At 46.1% G+C, this 18,806-nt stretch overlaps 1 protein-coding gene across 11 annotated transcripts in view; it reads left to right on the forward strand.

Annotated features, from left to right (window-relative positions):
• The window catches only part of TTC23 (tetratricopeptide repeat domain 23), a 90,390-nt gene extending 73,730 nt beyond the window's left edge, over positions 1–16,660 (forward strand). For 4 of the 11 annotated variants that reach the window (XM_027568831.2, XM_027568830.2, XM_027568832.2 and 1 more), the window contains 3 exons: positions 182–331; positions 9,203–9,325; positions 12,680–13,785. In XM_027568831.2, coding sequence (XP_027424632.1) covers positions 182–331; positions 9,203–9,325; positions 12,680–12,976 — 570 coding nt within the window. In that variant the 3' untranslated portion in view covers positions 12,977–13,785. Of the gene's footprint in view, positions 1–181; positions 332–9,202; positions 9,326–9,927; positions 9,958–9,980; positions 10,452–12,679; positions 13,790–15,152; positions 15,236–16,121 lie in introns of those variants that run through there. The other 7 variants (XM_027568834.1, XM_027568833.2, XM_027568837.1 and 4 more) reach the window with 7 other exon arrangements.
• Positions 16,661–18,806: the final 2,146 nt, after the last annotated feature.

Genomic DNA, 18,806 nt, shown 5'->3' on the forward strand with positions numbered 1-18,806 from the left:
TTTTTTGAGAGAGAGAGGGAAGGTGCATGTGCGCATGTTGGGGAAGGGGCAGAGGGAGAGAACATCCAAGACAAATCCAAGACGGACGCTTAACTGACTGAGCCACCCAGCCTTAAGGGGCGTTGATCTTTATCAGCCTTTGAACTTTCCAACCAAACTTTGATCTTTGTTCCTTTCACAGAGAGCAACCTCAATCCTGAGAGAGTCCCTGGAAGCTAAAGTGGCCATGTTTGGTGATCTCAGTCCCGAGGTGGCGGAGACCTACCGGCTGTTGGGTGGGGCTGACCTGGCACAGGGGAACCACAGTGGGGCCCACAAGAAACTGAAGAAGGTAAAGCAGGAGCCAGTACTAACGTGGAGAAAACTCTCCCCACAGGGCACTTTTTCTCCCTCCACCATGCTGTTTTTAAATGAAACTTTATCAGTGGCTAATTTAAGTAAGATGACGTCACTTTTGCAGTCAAGCTAAGCCAACACTTTTTGGAAGAATGATATAGTCATCCTAATATACACATATGTTGTTAAATGAATTATCAGTGATTTTTTACCATGCAGATATTTTCAAGTTTTTGCCTAGGGCAATTTATCCATCTTTTATTTTATTGTACTCTTTTTTGTACAGTTTATGGAGGAATTCTTGAATCCTTGTGTGTGTTCTTCTGGTGTTTATATGTTTGTTTCTTTTTAAAATCTGGGGTTTGTTTGTGTGGAAGGTGTGAGGTAAGGATCTAATGTTATCTTTTTTTCCAATGGCTACCTAGTTGCCCAGCACCGTTTTATTAAAGAGCCCATCTGTGCTCCAGTGATCTGAGAGAACACTTTCATCATGTACTACACTTCTATATATACTTGAGTGGATTTCTGGATTTCTGTTCTCTTCCATTTGTCTTTTTGTTTATTCAAATTCCAGTGCCTCATTGTCTTAATTATAGAGATTTCATAGCATGATTTAATAGCTGGTAGGACTCGACTCCCCTCATGGTTTTTTATCTCCCTAGAGTATCAGGTTTTCTAGACATTTTTGCATATTTATTTTTCCACATGAATTTTAGTATCAACTTGTCTAGCTCCATAAGAAGTTTGGTGGTATTTTTTGGAGGATCGTGTTATTTATAAACTTCTGGAAGACTGACACCTTTATGATGTACAGTCATTCTACCCAAGAACAAGGGATGTCTTTGTATTTGTTCATGTCTACTTATGTATCATTCAGGCACATTTTAAAGTGTTCCCTATATAAGTTCTGCACATTTCTTATTAGGCGGATTTCTAAGCATTTCCTCTTCCTTAGTGCTGTTATAAATGGAGTTTTATCTAGTATTATACCTTTTGACTGTATATGTGTGCAAACTGTTGGTTTCTCTCTGTTATTTTTTGTTTTGCTAGCTTAATTCTTTTCTTCTTTGAGTTAATTTGAGCATTAGTTCTTTCAGGTTTTTCAGTGTACTATTACATCATTTGCAGATAATTTTACTTTCTGTTTTCCAGTTCTTATGACTCTAATTGATTTCTCTTGTCTAATTGCATTGACTGTTACTTCTAGTACAGTAATAAGTAAGGGTAGAGATAATAGGCATCCTTTTCTTGTTTTGATCCTAGTAGAAATGCCTCTAGTGATTCTTCATATAGTAAATGCTGGCTTTGGACCAAGGTTTATATATTTTATCATGATAAGGAAACATCCATCAATTTCTATTTTCATGAGTGTTTTTTATTAGAAATAAATGCTGGATTTTATTAAAGAGTTTTTCAGCATCAATGGAAATAAATAATCATATGATTATTGTTAGATTACTTAATATGGTATATTTTATTATAATATTGAACCAACCTTGCATTCCTGAAATAAATCCCCTTAGTCATATTGAACTATTTTCTCAATACAATGTTGATTCTGTTTGCTAACATTTATTTTAGGATTTTTTTGCACCAGTATTGGTAAGTGATATTTGTTTAAGTAACAATGTTATATTTGCTTCATAAAAATAATTTGGACGTTTACCTTTATTTTCTATGCCTGAAGGAATTTATACAGCACTAAAACTATCTAGCCTTTGAAAGTTTGTACCCCCGTGAAACTCTTTAGGTCTGGTGTTAATTTGAATGGTGGGAAATTTCTTGACGCTCTTCTCTATTTCTCTATAAAAAATTGCCTCTGTTGAAGCTTTCTATCTCCGATGAGGTCATTTTAGTAAACTGTATTTATCTATTTCACTATCATTTTCAGATTGATTTGCATGGGGATTTGCAAAGTAATCTCATGAATTTTTAAAATTTCCACTTTTTTCATAGTTATCTTCCCATTGTAATTTCTTCATTTTGTATTTGTATTTCCTCACTTTCTTCATTGACTCAGTTAGCGGTTTGTCTATTTTGTCAATTTTTCAAACTCCATAGGTCAATAGCCTTCCTATTCTGTTTTACTAATTTCTGATTTTATCTTTATTATTTCTTTTCTCATGACTTATTTTGTTTTACTTTGTTGGAGTTTTTCCTTTTTGATTTGGGAATTGAATTCATTTGTTTTCATTTTTACTGAGACAGTGTTTTAGGCTGTGACTTTTCCTTTTCTTATTGCTTTAGATGCATCTCATAAATATTGTCATGTTGTGTTTTCATTACATGAATTAGTTTTAAAATGGGGAAAACCTGGGAACCTCTAAGTAACATAACTGACCAAACCAAAAGAAATTAACTTTAGTTCTGAGTGGGCTGCCCTGTGCGTTGAGCCTTCTTCCCTTACGATTTTTCTGAATCTGTGGCAGAAGGCATCAGGTTTGGTGACGTGTGGTGCCTAGTTTTTAACAAGATGATACATATACCTGTTATCACACGGTCAATGGCAGTTATCGGTCACCTTCTGTACGCCAGTAGCTGTGCTCTGCAGACTTGGGGAAACAATGATCAAGACAGATATGCTTCTTGTCTCCATAAGACTTTCCAGCCTAACCCGGAAGATATGTTAAACTAATCATTTCAAATAATTTAAACATTATACATGTGCCAAAGGTATGATTGAGGGAAGACGGAGGAGGGAAGCTAAGGTGGCAGTTGCCCTGGGTTTCTCCATTCTCCACTTCTTTCTTTTTTTTTTTTTAATTTTTTATTGTTATGTTAATCACCATACATTACATCATTAGTTTTTAATGTAGTGTTCCATGATTCATTGTTTGTGCATAACACCCAGTGCTCCACACAGAACGTGCCCTCTTTAATACCCATCACCATGCTAACCCATTCCCCCACCCCCCTCCCCTCTAGAACCCTCGGTTTGTTTTTCAGAGTCCATCGTCTCTCATAGTTCGTCTCCCCTTCCGATTTACTCCCCTTCATTCTTCCCCTCCTGCTATCTTCTTCTTCTTCTTTTTTTTTTCTTAACATATGTTGCATTATTTGTTTCAGAGGTACAGATCTGTGCTTCAACAGTCTTGCACAATTCACAGCGCTCACCATAGCACATACCCTCTCCAGTGTCTATCACCCAGCCACCCCATCCCTCCCACACCCCCATCACTCCAGCAACCCTCAGTTTGTTTCCTGAGATTAAGAATTCCTCATATCAGTGAGGTCATATGATACATGTCTTTCTCTGAGTGACTTATTTCACTCAGCATAACACCCTCCAGTTCCATCCACGTCGTTGCAAATGGCAAGATCTCATTCCTTTTGATGGCTGCATAATATTCCATTGTGTATATATACCACATGTTCTTTATCCATTCATCTGTCGATGGACATCTTGGCTCTTTCCACAGTTTGGCTATTGTGGACATTGCTGCTATAAACATCGGGGTGCACGTACCCCTTCGGATCCCTACATTTGTATCTTTGGGGTAAATACCCAGTAGTGCAATTGCTGGATCGTATGGTAGCTCTATTTTCAACTGTTTGAGGAACCTCCATACTGCTTTCTTCCATCCTCCACTTATGAGCTCATACTTATTGACTGATTGTTATATCCCTGGCACTGTGTTGAACGATTTACATATATTAACTTATTTAAACCCTATAGCAACCTGAAGAGTCGGATACCTCTACTGTTTTTTACAAAGAGGAAAACTGAGGCTAAAAGGCTAAGTGTCTCAGCATTGATTGCAAGGTCAGGAGTTGTTGGAGTGGGGCTTTGGCACCAAGGAGTACGGGCTATGCGATCTATCCTGCACTTCACCCAGTTCACATCTCGGGCTTCTCAGTAAGATTTTGTTTGAACGAGGGCTTCCTATCCTTAAAAAACATCTGAGAACCAGTGACACAGTGGGGAGAATGCCAAGATCAGGATAAAAAGGAGTCTTTGGATTACCGCTGACAGAAAACAGTCAAACTAGCTCAGGTATAAAGAGGTATCCATTGTCCTGTGGTCTCCAGGGAAGGGCCAATAGGCAGATGATTAGCAGAGCAGGATGCAGCTGAGCCTGAGGAGAATGTTCCAAGGCTGCCTCTGCCTGGACTCCTGCCTGCTTCTCTCTCTCCACATCCTCCTCCTCCTGTGTCATGGTAGGCACTCCCTTCAAGATGGAGGTCATGGCTGCCCGCCCTCCAGAGTTTTACTTCCTACTCTTGTGCCATTTCTCAGTCATAGCTTGAAAGATCTTAGGGAAAGGGCTATAGATCTGGCCTGAATCAAGTGCTCACCCTGGATCAGTTAGCCGGGGGTGTGGCAGGATGTAAGAACATGGTGCCCTCAAGGCAGCTGGGTGGCCCAGCGTGGAGATGGTGCGGTAAACACGGTCCCATAGTCAGAAGACCTGGGACAGGGTCCCTAGAGCCCCTTCCTGGTTTTGAAGCCTGTGCAATGAGCCCAGTAGGCATCCAGTACCTTCCTCCCTGAGAATATTCCAGGCCAGTGAGGGAGTTGCAGATTGTAAACCCCCAACTGTGGTATTGTGTGCTGAGTTCTGCCGGTCCACATTGGGCTCTATGGGAGGGAAGGGGCTTAGGGAAGGTGTCCATAGATAAGTAGTCCTGAAAAAGAGTGTAGCCTAGCAGAGATAGGAATTTCCAGGTTGGAAAAGGGGCGGGAGAAGAGGTTCAGGGGCGAGAGAGTGAAGCCTCTTTAAGAAGCAAAAACTAGTGGGCGCCTGGGTGGCTCAGTTGGTTAAGCGACTGCCTTCGGCTCAGGTCATGATCCTGGGGTCCTGGGATCAAGTCCCACATTAGGCTCCCGGCTCAGGGGAGAGCCTGTTTCTCCCTCTGACCCTCTCCCCTCTCATGCTATTTCTCTCTCGCTCGTTCTCTAATAAATAAATAAAATCTTTAAAAAAAAAAAAAAAAAGATGCAAAAACCAGTTAGGGCTGACCGTCTGTCGGGAAATCGTCTGGGAAAGACATGGGGCAGGTCTCTGCAGCCCTGTTTGTAGGTTAAGGGCCTGAGACTTGATCCTTTAAGCAGGGGTCCCAAACAATGACCAGTTCACTGCCTGTGTTTATTTCATTACAGTTAAGGATATAAGTCAAGTTAAGAATGGTTTTCACAGATAATCATAAAACCTGTCATCATCGTACAGGTGATCATAAATTGATTGGAGTATAGGGAACATAAACTGAGCCCCCACTGAGTGAAATCTTAGCTGCGCCAAAAAAGAAACCCATTCTTCTCCTGAGTAACACTAGATTACAAAAACACCTACTCGTAGTTTCATTGATAAAACAAACTCGAGGAAGTTTGCTCTTGCTCTTGTTACATATGTGCCTATACAGTAAGCCTCAATGTTTGTCTCTATATTTAGAGACAAAAGCCCACAGTATTTACCATGTGGCCCTTTGCAGAAAAAGTTTTCTGAACATTGCTCTAAGCAGCTGGGTGCAGTGAAGGGAATTTTAAGCAGGGCACCACAGGTCTATATTTGTACTTTGGATTTTAAAAAAAAGAAACAGTGAGGACAGTGTGGAGAATGGACTGGAATGGGCCAAGAATCAAGGCAAGAGGCTTGAGAAAGATGAGAAACCTCTGTGAAATGGTGGTAACAGCAACACCCAGACTTTCTTGCCCCTACAGTGTCCCAGGGGTAGAATGAGGGGAGGGAAGTGAGTCTGCTTTATTGAGAGTCGCAGGATCCAGTGGGGCTCAGGGGGCCACAGAGCACCAGAAGAAGGAGAGGACAGAGCTTTCCTGGCCGAGACACTGCCTGCCTTGGGAGCCTCCACTGTGATTCCTCTTCCGAGGGTTCAGCCTAGCCACTCAACTCTGGGCCGGGGAGGGACCCCAGGAATGGCGGAAGCTGGCAAATGTTAGCAGATGCCCAAGAAACTTGAGCAGGGCCCACGCGGACCTTCATGAGGGCCCCCCGCTGTCCCCGGTGGGGTGGGGCAGGTACCACGACCGATCACAGGCTCAGAGCCAGGCTGGCTGCAGCCCAGGGCAGCTCGTACGTCATTCCTAATCCTCACAGCCCAGCAGGTTAGACCTTAGTAGCCCTGTCTTACTGGCAAGGGGCCTGAGGCACCTGGAAACAAGTAAGTTATATATGGGCAGGTTCCTCTTAAGTAAGGTTCACCAAGCATGGGATGTTAAAGCCCTGCATGAGGGTGACCTTCTGAATCCGACTCTGGGGCAGGGGTCCCTGGGCCCAAGGATCTGCATTTTAGCTTCTGGGGGAAGGTTGAGATCACTGCTCTGGGCCCCATGCCCACCCACGGGGCTTAAAATCAGCTCAGCCTCAAGAAACTGTCAAATTTCATCACTCCCAAAGACTGCCATGGAAGTTAGTGAAATTTTTTCCCTTTAGTTTGGCCTCATTAACCATCAGTCCCAAACACCATGGCTTTGACATTTTAAAGCTAACGGGCCATTTGCCAGAATGCGGGAAGAAAGGGTTGAAACTGGTATGTCCGTCAGTCGCGCGTGCTGTGGTCCACGTGCACGTGGTCCCCACTGACACTCCTCTGTGTGTGCCCATCTGAGGACAGGGCTGGCCACGCTGTGAACGCTGGGGCACGCACACAAGACTTAAAACCCGTCCTGCACGTCTGTCTGCTGCTGAGCCCGACTTTCTCAGTTGCCGTACTTAGCACCGGGCTCCGCGGAGCCGGCAGCAGCTTTCTAAAGTAAAGCTACAGGCGGAGTGTTTCTCTCCTTTTTATCACAACAACAGCTCTGTTCCCCAAGTTTTCAACTCTGGAACAGGAATCCAGTGAACATCGGCTTTTCCAGATGTGCCCTCATGTGCTGAATGGCCTGGGCATGGTCCTGTGGGCACAAAGAAAACAGGAAGGCACGAGAAACAAAGCAGACCATGGGATTAAATTACTGAGAGGAAAACCATATTATTGATCTGTTTTTCAAAGGCATCTGCCTGCAGGGTGCAATGGGAGAAATCTGTTGGCTCCAGATGGAAATTTCCATAGCAAAAGTTCCGTATGCTTTTGCAACATAGAGACCTGGTTTGATTCTAGGATGGGCGTCACTGCCAACATTTTCATCCAGGGGAAAGGCTGCAAAAAAGCGTTCCTAAAGACTGTTTCCCAGGGCAGTAGCCTCTCGGGACTCATCCTGGACCCAGTGACAGGGTGAAGTTGGGGTGGCCTCCCCCCTTCATCTGGCCTCCCTAGTGAGTACTTTCCTCTTCAGGGTCAGTCCACTGCCTGACTGCTTCACAGCTTCCAACATTAAACATTTCCATAAAAGAATAACATGATGTTACGTGAGTGACCGCTCTCCAAGAAATTCAAAACCCACTATGATGAATCATTTGAAGAAAGGCAGAGGAAAATGGTTTTTATTCATAGATTGTAGATGAGAAAGCCATCCCTGGAAGGGTCTCATGTGATCATGGATCAAGACCCAAGACCAGCCGTTCCTCCAGCCGGCCAAGCACCCAGAGCCTTCTGGTTGACAGCTGTCTTTTATACATAATTCACGCACTGTCATTCTGTCAGCCGACCACTGAGTTTTACTTTCCCTTTAGCCCGTGTGGTGTTTTCCTGGTTGCCCCGGATACCAGGAAATCCAGAGCAAGTTTGGAGTCCCTACACAGCCTCATGTTAGCCCACACTGTTTTCAGGTGTGGTCTTATTTACTGTCCTTGATCCTGATTTTCCTAATGGTCATTGACTAAACCCATTGCCGGGCTGCAGCAGGTCCCCTCCCATCCTTTTTGGAAAGAGAGGAAGGTCATGACATGAATTTCACATCAAAAAAATCCTGTTCTTAAAAAAAAAAAAAAAATTCTGTTCTTGGGTTGAGAAGCACGCTTGAAGACGTTCCAGGTACTCCATCGGTTGGGTTGATACAGGATAATCGTGGGAGTGGATGGTTAAAGGGATCAAGGTCATCCAGTTTTGACCTTCTGTGGGGAAAAGGTGGAGCCTCCCTTGCCCGCTATAGGCTAGGTGGGAATGAGAAGTCCGGCCCTGCTGACCATAGGAAGAGGCCCCATGAGGACAGCCCACGCACAGCACCCTTCCACCTTTGTTCTCCCTTAGAAAACACAGACGGCCCCACACAAGACTACGTTTGCTGTGGAAAGCTCCTCAACTATTAGAACTATTGTTCTTGTGGAGTGCTCAGTGCCTTCAAAGTTCCTAAACTGGTGTCAGAATCTGGAGGGCGCAGAACTGTGGGTCTGCACAGACCGTCCCGGCCCGAAACTGGCCGTTTGTCAGAGCCTCACTAGAGGCGGGACAGCTGTGAGTTTATGGGCACGTGACCAGCGACGGAGGAAAAGGCAAAATCTCCTGCATAAATTCAGCGTGAGCTTAAACAAGTGGAAAGAGTGGTGGTGTGAGGGGCCAGCCCGCGTGGCTCAGTCGGTGAAGCGGCTGCCTTCGGCTCAGGTCATGATCTCAGGGTCCTGGGATCGAGCCCCACATCGGGCTCCCTGCTCAGCAAGGAGCCTGCCTCTCCCTCTGCCTGCCGCTCCCCCTGCTTGTGCTCGCTCACTCTCTCTCTGACAAATAAATAAATAAAATCTTAAAAAAAAAAATAATTAAAAAAGGAACGGCTGGTGTGACCACACCGGCTCAGGAAGGACTCGGGCAACGCAGCTGAGCTCCACATCAGAAGGGAAACCGGCCATGAAAAGGCAGCCCAAAGGGCTCAGCTTGAAGAGGGTGTGAATCTCTTGCTCTTCCTGGCTCCGAAATGGGCAAGTCTGGCTTCTATACATAAAGCTGGCTGCTTTGACTGACATGTGGGTACGCAGCTGGATTCCCCACAATAGCAAGCCCCACTGATGTGTTTGTCCTCTAAATATTTGTGTTGCAGTTGTCCTGGAGAAAGATGATGGTAGCTTGCTCCAAGACAGTGGCCAGGGGATGGAGCAAAGTCGTGGGGGAGTCGAGGGATGTCGATAAAGATGTAGAAGCCCCGGCACATGGCAGCTCGGAGGTGAGGAGTGAGGGAGACAAGGATGCCAAGCACACTTCCTAGGCTGGCACTCAGACACTCGGGGAGAGCTTTGCAGATGGGGCCCACTCTCAGCAGCTGTGTGAGTGGCAGTTCCTGGGCCCCCCTTTCTTCCTCATCTCCCATGTCCCTTGTCCTGGGGCCGCTGGTCTGACCTTATCTGTCCTTCTGTCAAGGGAGGCTGCCTACCCACCTATGCAGCAGGTGGGTCTCAGAATTAGTGGGTCTCCAGGTTAAGGGAGCTGCAGGGCTGTGTGTGTGCATGCATGAGACAGAGAGAGAGGGAGGGAGGGAGAGAGAGAGAAGGGGCATCAGAGTATGCTTCCTCAAACACTTGCCAGTCCTCCTGCCTGGGACCCCACCACCACCTTCCCCCCATCCTGCAAGCCTCAACTCACATGTCACCTCACAAAGGCCTTCAGCCTGCCCCTCTCTGCTCTGTCACTGAGGTGGACACCGGGGGCATATTGCAGGGGCTCTGCAAACATCTCCACAGGAACGGGTGGGTGTGGAGGAAGATGTGGGCCCAGTGAGGGCAAGGCTGGTTCCTGCGTAGGGCTCAGGTTTTCCCCCGGTTTCTGCAGGAAAATGTGAGCTGATGAATTGTGTTTCGGTTTGTCCTTTCCGTTCTCCCAAGGTCATCATTTGAGTAAATCACTTCTGCCTGCCTGGTAAAGATTCGTAAAGGAAAGCCTATTGGTGTTTTTCTAAACCTTGAAGACATTTCGCACTCCCACGTGTTTTAGGTTCTGATATCTTTTTTTCTTAAGACCAGCCTTGAGAACTGACGTGAAAACAGAGGCACAGTTCATGACTTTCTGGGTAATTCTCTGCCATGAGTGTACTGTTGCAGCAGATAACGTGTACAGAGGAGTAGTGACTTCAGATCTTGAGCATTAGAGTCATTCTTTACAAATGTACCTTTCTCTGGCTTTGTTCTTCATTTCATATAAAGACAAAATACATGTGATAGCATGACAGGCTTGGCATGGACCCTTATCAGGCGTGGCAAAGTCTGTCAGTTTTCCATCATTGAGCCACGCGACCTTGCAGCTGGCTCTAGAGCAGCGGCCTTGCTGCTCGGCCTCCGTTAGTAAGAAGGATATGTCCCATCAGCACTTCCATTGTCTGACATTCCTTGATAGGAAGGATGCGCAGTTCTGGGACTTAAGGCTGGACGTTGATGGCGGAAGGGAGGGCTGAGGCACCCCAGTACAGTTCTGCAGAGGCGCTGCTGTGAAAATAATGAATGGCCTTGAGTTCTGACTGCAGAAGGTGAGGGATTCCTGCCCAAACCAGAAGATACGCTTCTTTGTGAGTTTGGGTATTTAGCTGTTGTGGTTTTCTAAAGCCAGAGTGACTGAGTCAGCTGACCTCCATGCCAGAGCTGCCCCCACCAAGCCACCCCTCCAACCACACTGGGAAGGCGTGAGCTCTGGGGCACAGAGGTAGACCAGAGCTAGGAAGACACCAACTGATGGCTCCTGTCTCAGCTGCTTTGTCTCCGGGGCCCCTTAGGAACCTAGCTCTCCAAACTCAGTCATGTCAAAAAGAATTTTTTTAATTCCACGTCAGATGCTTAAGGTTGTGTCTTAACGACCCCGGCAGCCATGAATGACTGCTAGGAGGAGGAGCACCCAGCCAACAGCACTCTTGCAACCCCTGAACTTGCCTGGATTTGGAGGGCGAAAGTTTGTAATGCTGTACCCACAGTGAAGTTCCCTTACTGGAGGTTTTGGTAGCTGATGGATCCCTGGAGCCATGTGGTCCAGCCATGTCTTCAGGCTCCGTATAAGAATTTCCTCAGATGACCTCCTTGTCCACTTGTGTCCTTATTCATTCATCTAGCAAATATGGCACACACTCCGGTGCCAGGGACCGGGCAGGGCCCTGGGGCACAAAGACAAGCAACACAAACTTGGTCCCTCTGGGGACAGCTTGCAGGCTAGTGTAGAAGCCAGCGTCCCCTTTTGTCTTTATGCGGCGGGAGGAAAGCTTCTTGTTTGATGTTTAAGGAATAATAGAAACACAAATGACTTCTCCCAAGTCCTGCAGATAAAATCAAAGAGAAATACAGTAATGTCATGGCTCCCCCAAATTCATCTGGATCCTGGAAACCTCAGGGTTTTTTGTCGACTTAAAGAAAAATGAGAAACACCCATGTAGGGACTGATATCAGACCGGAGTGCGCTGGCCTTGGAAGAATCTGGAGGACACCAAACAGCTTTTATTTATGGTGTTGAATGTTCTGTTGCCAGTGTTTGGGAGTTCTTTACTTAGTTCAGAGAGGTGTTTACAATGCCTGACTCCCAGTAGGTTCAATTAACAATTTATTGACTTTGTATCTGTCGATGTCTATATTTTTAACAGAAGAATCGAAATACCTATTTCATGCAAAAATGCTTAAACAAATTTAGCTAAGAGGAGCAGAACGTTGAGAAATTCAATTTACGTTTCTTAGATAAATACGCGGCTATGTAAACATTTTCTAGTAAGGATCAGTGAGGGGTGATTTCACTCTTAAAAAGGTAGCTGTTGAAGACTATTCCAGCTAATGGGTGAATGATTCTTTCCTGTTGTGGTGCCTGGTATGGCGTCCCTGGGCTCTGTCATCATAGAGGAGATTAGGCAGGGGCTGAGGACCTGTTTTCCTCTCTTAGCTGGCATCCCTTTACATATCTTCTCGCTTCAGCTAGAATTTGGGGCAAATCTTCTTAATGAGGATAAGTAGCCTTTACAAAAATCTATTCATGCCAGGGAGAGAAGAGTCTTGACTACCGGGGTCAAGGGAGTAGGGATGGGGATGGAGGGGCTCACCTCTCTTGGGCTTGAGTATTGATCATGACCCTCTCTCCCACCTCTGCTCTCTCTACAAACATTTTCCCCGGGGAAAAGGATCAGCACACAAGGTCTGGAATGGAGGTAGTTAGTAAAACCAGTGAGAATTTGTATAAGCTCTGTCATTTGCCATGTCATTGTTCCCAGGAATCTGTGAATATTTAGCTACTAGTATGTCTTTCCCTAGGGAATGAGGGGCCAGAGAGAAACTTTGGTAACCAATGGGATAGGATGGAAATTCCTCCTGACTTTTGGATTTTGGGGGCCATCTGTTAAGGCAGGGTAAACTGAGACCTCAGACCGTCTCAAATAATCGCTATAATGTCAGTAAAATTCTAATGTCACGATGAACAAGTTAGCACCAAAGCATGTTGACATCAGCTCATCTCAAAATGAGCTGCATCAGAAGCACTCATAAATATGTAAACAGAGGAGTCAGGTGGGTTTAAAATTAGACCTGATCTTTTACACTAAGTTAAGGTATTTTTGGCCATGTAGGAGAAAATGAAGTCCATTCTGGCAAGAATGTTAGCCCTGGACAGAGGTCTCTCACTGCCAAGCAGGAGTGATGGGAAAGCCTGCTTGCTTCCTGCTTGCAGTCCCTTCCTGAGCACCTTCTCTGCTGGGCCCTGCATGGAGACACCCCCAGGCTTCCAACAGCGGGGAGCCACGCAGAAGAGGAGGGTTGGAAACCTGTCCCCCAAAGCAGTACAGGACTTTCTCAGGTTCCCAAATTTCCCGAGTTCACAGTTTATCTGTGGATTAAAACAGTGCTGGCTCAACCCCATGGAATGAGCAGCACGTTGCCTAGGCCAGGCCTGGCCACGGCCCCAGAAAGGCTGGGGCTTGGATGGAGGGGGTGGGATTTTGGAGAAATTGGATCATATGCTAAATGGAATAACAGAACCAGGGTATTACTTCCTGGTGTTACATAATTCAACCAACAGAGTGAAGATCTGTTATTTTAAAAAAGAACCGTGTCATATCTTCGTCTGATAATATTTCTTTCCTCCAGAAGACAGCCCCATTCTCAGATTCCAGAACCACATTCTCAGTTCCTCAGATTGAACCAAACATTCAGACAGATTTGATATTTTCCACATCTTATAAAGACAAAGCATTTTGGCTGCTTGCATTTTAATTTTCTCAAAGACCTAAAAATGGCTGGCAGATCAGAACGAATAAACAGTCTTCAGTACAAAGTCCTCAAACCCTCACACTTTTTTTGACTCAAGCTGTTACCATGTAGAAAAACCAATTCAATATTTTAAAAATATAAAGTATTTCAGATATGCAGAAAAGCATGAGGAATGTAACAAACACCTTTGAGCTCACAATTCAATATAAGCAATAAGACATGACCCATACAGTTGAAGGCCCCACTATTCCCTCCAGATGACTACTGTCCTGAATTTGATATCATTCCCATGTTGTCTGTTTTACTATGGACTTGTTTTACATGCTTCAGCTTTGTATAAATGGTATATATAATATATGTTATAATAATATATAACATAAAAGTATATAATGCATTCATCTGCAATTTGCTTTTTTTCTGCCTATAATCACAAGATTCATCTATGTGGATATATACAAGCACATCAAAAATCTGTATGATATTGTACATATACAATACATATATATATATATATCACAATTTACCTATCCATTACTAAATATTGCCAAATTGTTCTAAAAAGTTGTACCAATTTCAACACCCACTATCAATATATAAAAGTGTTCTTCTTACTTAATACCTTTGACAAAGCTTGGTGTTATCATGATCAGACTAATTTTTGCAATAGAATAGGTGAAAGGATGACCTTGTTGAAGTTTTAGTTTGCATTTCTGATCACTAGTGAGCTTAGGTGTGTTTATTAGCCACTTAGTTGTCAACTTCTTTGAATAATCTCTTTATGGCTTTTGATTATTTTCTATTGGTAGGTTGTTTTTCTCATTACCTTATAGGAGTTCTTTATATGTTCTTAATACTAATCCCTTCTCAGTATTGTGCGAGTATTTTCCCTCACTGTACTTTGTACTTTCCCTCTTTGTACTTTGCTTAAGGTGAATTTTGGTGCATAGATGTTTTGAATTTTAATACAGTTAAATTTTATCAGTCTTTTACTTTTGGTTTGTCTGGAAGTAAGAAATACTTCCCTACCTCAAGATGATAAAGATAAACCTTCAATGTTTTCACCCAAAAGTTCCATGTTTTGACTAGTTCAGCTCTTCCCCCTAGACCCTTCAGGGCCACTTCTGTCATCTATCAAGTGTTAGACTCTCTGCCATGTTCTGTTGATCTATTTGTCTATCTCTGGATGAAAACCATCGTTGGGTTTTGGCCATTTGGGGGCACAACTTTCATCTTTATCCTTTCCTTGAGTTTGCCTTGGCCTGGGCCTTGGCCTGGTACAGGCAACCAAAAAAATGGCAGCCCAGTAAGCAGAGGGGAGAAATCAAGCCAGAGTTAGCCCTGGGTAAGACATAAGCTAAATAGTTAACTCCTAAATAAATTAATTCCTAAGAAATTACTGTATAGTAATGAATATAAAAAGCCCATATAATATAAAGCATTTTTTAACAACAACAACAACAACAACAAAAAGCAAAAGCATTAAAAAACTTTTCTGGGCTATTATAAAGCTCATTTGATAATGGAAACTAGAGACTATCCCCAGTCGATACCAGTGTTCTTACCTTTATTTTCTAAAATGGATGTAAACATAGTTTGCATACAGCTAGTCAGAGGGAGTTCTGTAAAATAGTGTTAAAACTTTACATGTGTTCCCTGGATCCCTCAGAGCATCCAAATTGAAGGTCCCTGAAGGTCTGTCCCTGAGAAACCCTGAGCATGCACCAATTCTGTCAGGCATGGGTCTTTATTTCATTCAAGGGAGACTTGATTTTCCTGAGAAACGTTCTCAGTGACACTGTTATAACCTCATGATCACTACTTGGTGTTCTGCAGTGTCTTCAGATTCAGACCCTCTTGTACGGGCCACAGAACAAGAGGACTCTGGCCACCCAGCAGACGGTGGACGTCCTGTCCAAGTGAGTTGGCCTCTGCTTGCACTGTTTCCTTTGCCATTCCGGATCTCAAAGGAAGTTGGTTCCGTAAGGTTCTGTGAACTTTCCGTGGGAAGTTTACTAACTGACTTCCTGTAACTCATCACCTATACAGGACCAGTGGTAAACCCAGCTGTAAACTAGCTTCCCTTGCCCAGATACTAAGGGCAGCTGTAAACCCAGCTGTAAACTAGCTTCCCTTGCCCAGATACTAAGAGATTAGCTCTTGAGTAATGTCAGAAACACACACTGGGATTCTCCCTCCTACAGGCCAGCACCTGCAGGTCACCTCCCCTGCGGGAAGGCAAGGGCGCAGTGCCCTAGCTTGGCCGGCTGGCCTGTCAGGATGGGGGGGGGGGAGAGAGAGAGAGCCCCCTGACTTCACCTCGCAGGCTGACCCCAGGCCTTTCGCAGCCAGTGAGCAGAGAAGAGGCACACACTCTGCTGCAGAGATGCTACACCTCACAGAGCCTGTGGGCGGACTGCCAAGGAAAGATCATGGAAGCATGGAAGGCGAGGAGACAACCAGCAGGGAGCACTGTCTCAGAGCCCACCCCCTGAGCCGGGGCCCCTTCAGCCTTGAGCTAGCAAGGCCTCCAGCCCCAACCTCTCTGCTTGTGTTCTGCTCCCTGAGCCATCCAAGGGCTGATGCTCTCAGCTCAGCGAGAATGGTCACAAGGAATTAGAAAGAGGGAGAAAAAAAGTCCTGGGCCGGGATTCTCTTCTCATTTATGTTCCTTCCCCAGGCTCCGTGACCTGTAGCTCACAATTGTGAGGCTTCCCTTCACCGCAGCAAGGGCTGGGCTGGGGGCGGAAACCGTGCGGAGGTCTGAGGGGCACCACACTCACCCCACCTTCTGCTCCTTGGCAGGACCCCAGAGGTGGCTGTGAAGTCTAGGCAGGCCCCGAAAGCCAAACCAGCCTTCTACACCGGCGTGGCCCCGCACACTGTGCTGGGGAAGGCGCGGCCCAACGCGGCGGACTGAGCCCCCCCTCCCCCGCACCCCCAGAGAGAGCTTTAGTCATGCCTGGGCGCCAACACTGAGGGTCCCCTATCAACCTCTCCAACAAGAAGGTGGAATCCGACAGCCGGTCAAGGTTTGCTGTTTGCAGACTTCCTGTGGGCCACATTTGGACAGTGGATCCCCTCCAGGGTGATCTGGTGCTTCTACAAAGAATTTTTCTTTTTTTACCACCCAAGTGGTTTTGCTCGCCAACAAAAATTTTTACCCAGCAGCACTGCTGGGGCTGCAAGGCTTCTCTTCAAAAGTTTACAACTTCCTGTGTGTGAATACAGTGGAGAGCCCCTGGCACAGATCTGGAGTCAGATTTGGAGCAATAAAATTCTGGAAAAAAGCCCTTTCTTATAGGAAGCTAATAGGAATTGAGAATAAAATGCTAATGAGGAAACTTGGGAGTGCTGGGGGTTGGTATGTGTTTTTAAAATGAAGCCTGCCTCAGAGTTGCTCCGAGCCTAGAGAGGGGCAGGAGAAGCTTCTCTTTACTCATGCAATCAGTCATTCACTGAATGTGGCTGAACACCCAGTGAGAGCTGGGGACACAACAGTAAACAAGAGACACTGTCCCCCTCCCCTCAGAGCTTGCCACCCACCCAACATGGACGCTACGCTAAACATAATGGTGCAATTAGTTGGTAACAGAGGGAGAGACCCTGTAGAGCGAGTCAGGTAGTGAATGGTGGTAAAGGGGCCAGAGGTCAGGGGAGGCAGGGGTAAGGGAGTGAAGAGAGATGAGCAGGAGTGAGGCCGGCCTGGAGAGGCTGCAGGGGAGGACCGCTGACTCCTGTGGCCTCTACCCCGGGCAGGAGAAACATGGCTGCCCTCTGGAGCTTCTTTTTCTTTTTTTTTTTTTTTTTTGAGTTGGCCCAGTCCTTGGCCCCCTGCTCTCCCAGCTTTCTCTGGGTTCAGCACGTGAGGTGGGGAGGGTGGGAGTGAGACGAGCGCTCGTGTCCCACAGGGCTCCTCAGTCTCCCGCGGGGGGAGGCCATCGCCACTCGAGAACGGAAAAGCAGAGTGGGAAGTTCTGAGCACCTCTCTTCGTGCTGTCAGCAATGAGAGCCGGGGCGAGATAAAGGTGGACAGAGTACACAGTGGCTGGGGATGGGCTGTGGGTGGCGCTGTTCCTTCTCCTTCCCACCCTCATCCCATGGACCGCGGTCCAACGAGGCTGGTGCTTAGATGGCAGCAGGATGCAGCACGGGCCCCCTTCCACCCCAGCACCCAGTGAGAAGCCCAAAGCCACTCTGGTTCCATTTGGGCAGGATGCCACCTCAAGAACTGATGGGGGAAATCAACCAAAAAGGCTCATGACAGGGGAGAGAGAGAGGCAGGGTCCCTGGCCCCCCTTGGAAGTTGTGAGCTGCCCACACGGGCCACCACCACTGGTACCCACTCACCCAGGTAGGCCTGTGGGGGGATGAAGGCACAAGACGTGGCCACTACTCACCAAGTGTTCCATCTAGTTGAAGATGTGGGTTTCAACATGGATGGTGGAATAAGCATTTTAAGTATACACCACACACTGGAGTCTGCCAGGGACTGAATGTGTACCTCCAAAATTCATGATGAAGCCCTAATCCCCAGTGTGAAAATACTAGGGGTGGGGCCTCTGGGAGGTGATGGATACATGAGTAGACCCCGTGAATGGGATTAATGCCCTGATCAAAAGAGACACGAGACGTGATTGCTCTTCACCACGTTAAGACACAAGACGACCGTCAGGCAACCAGAGAGCCCCAACCAGGCACCGAAACCACCAGCGCCTCGATCTTCGACTTCCGGCCTCCGGAACTGGGAGACATAAACGTCCCTTGTGTGAGCCTCCCAGTCTGCTCTGTTGTTGCCGCAGCCTGAGCAGACAGGAGTCCATGCCGGGCTTTTGGGGGAAAAAAAGTGAATTCTAATGTGACTTCTTCCTTTCTGCGTTTCTTGGAGGAGAAGGTCTTGGAATCACAGAAACTAAAACGCATTTTAAAAAATTTTGTCCCTACTCCAGGAAAGAATGAACTTAGGAATGTCCCACCCAAATGTCTCCCATCTATTACATGTGTTAACTTCAACACGAGAGGAAGAACATAGATATTCATGGTCTTTGTGGTAAAAAAGTTACACACAGTCAAGGGTATCTAATAACTCTTCTGTGTCTCCAACAACTGCAGGTTTTTCAAGCACCAAGAAACAGCCATGATTTACTAACCCCTCCAATTTGCACTTTAGTGAACCAGCCGTGTTGGCGTGCCTTGGGCTGTCCTGGTTTTAGCACTGAACGTCCCATGTCCCGGGAGACACCTCCATCCCAGGCAACGAGATGGCTGGTCACCCTGCAGCACTAGCCTTCCAGGCTGTGATGACCACAGTCTTACCACAAACTGTCCAGTCTGTGTTTGAGTACAAGCCAGCTGGTTTTTGCTCTGTCCGCCATGCTTTCTAGTTGTGTGTGAACACCACCAAGTTCTAATTCAGGTAAGGAACCGGAACTTCTCGTACAGAGTCTCCCCAGTGATTCTGTGCCACCATTTAAAGAAAAAAAAAATGCA

Source organism: Zalophus californianus, chromosome 6 (genome assembly GCF_009762305.2).
Source record: "Zalophus californianus isolate mZalCal1 chromosome 6, mZalCal1.pri.v2, whole genome shotgun sequence".
In the NCBI taxonomy this organism is placed as follows: Eukaryota; Metazoa; Chordata; class Mammalia; order Carnivora; family Otariidae; genus Zalophus; species Zalophus californianus.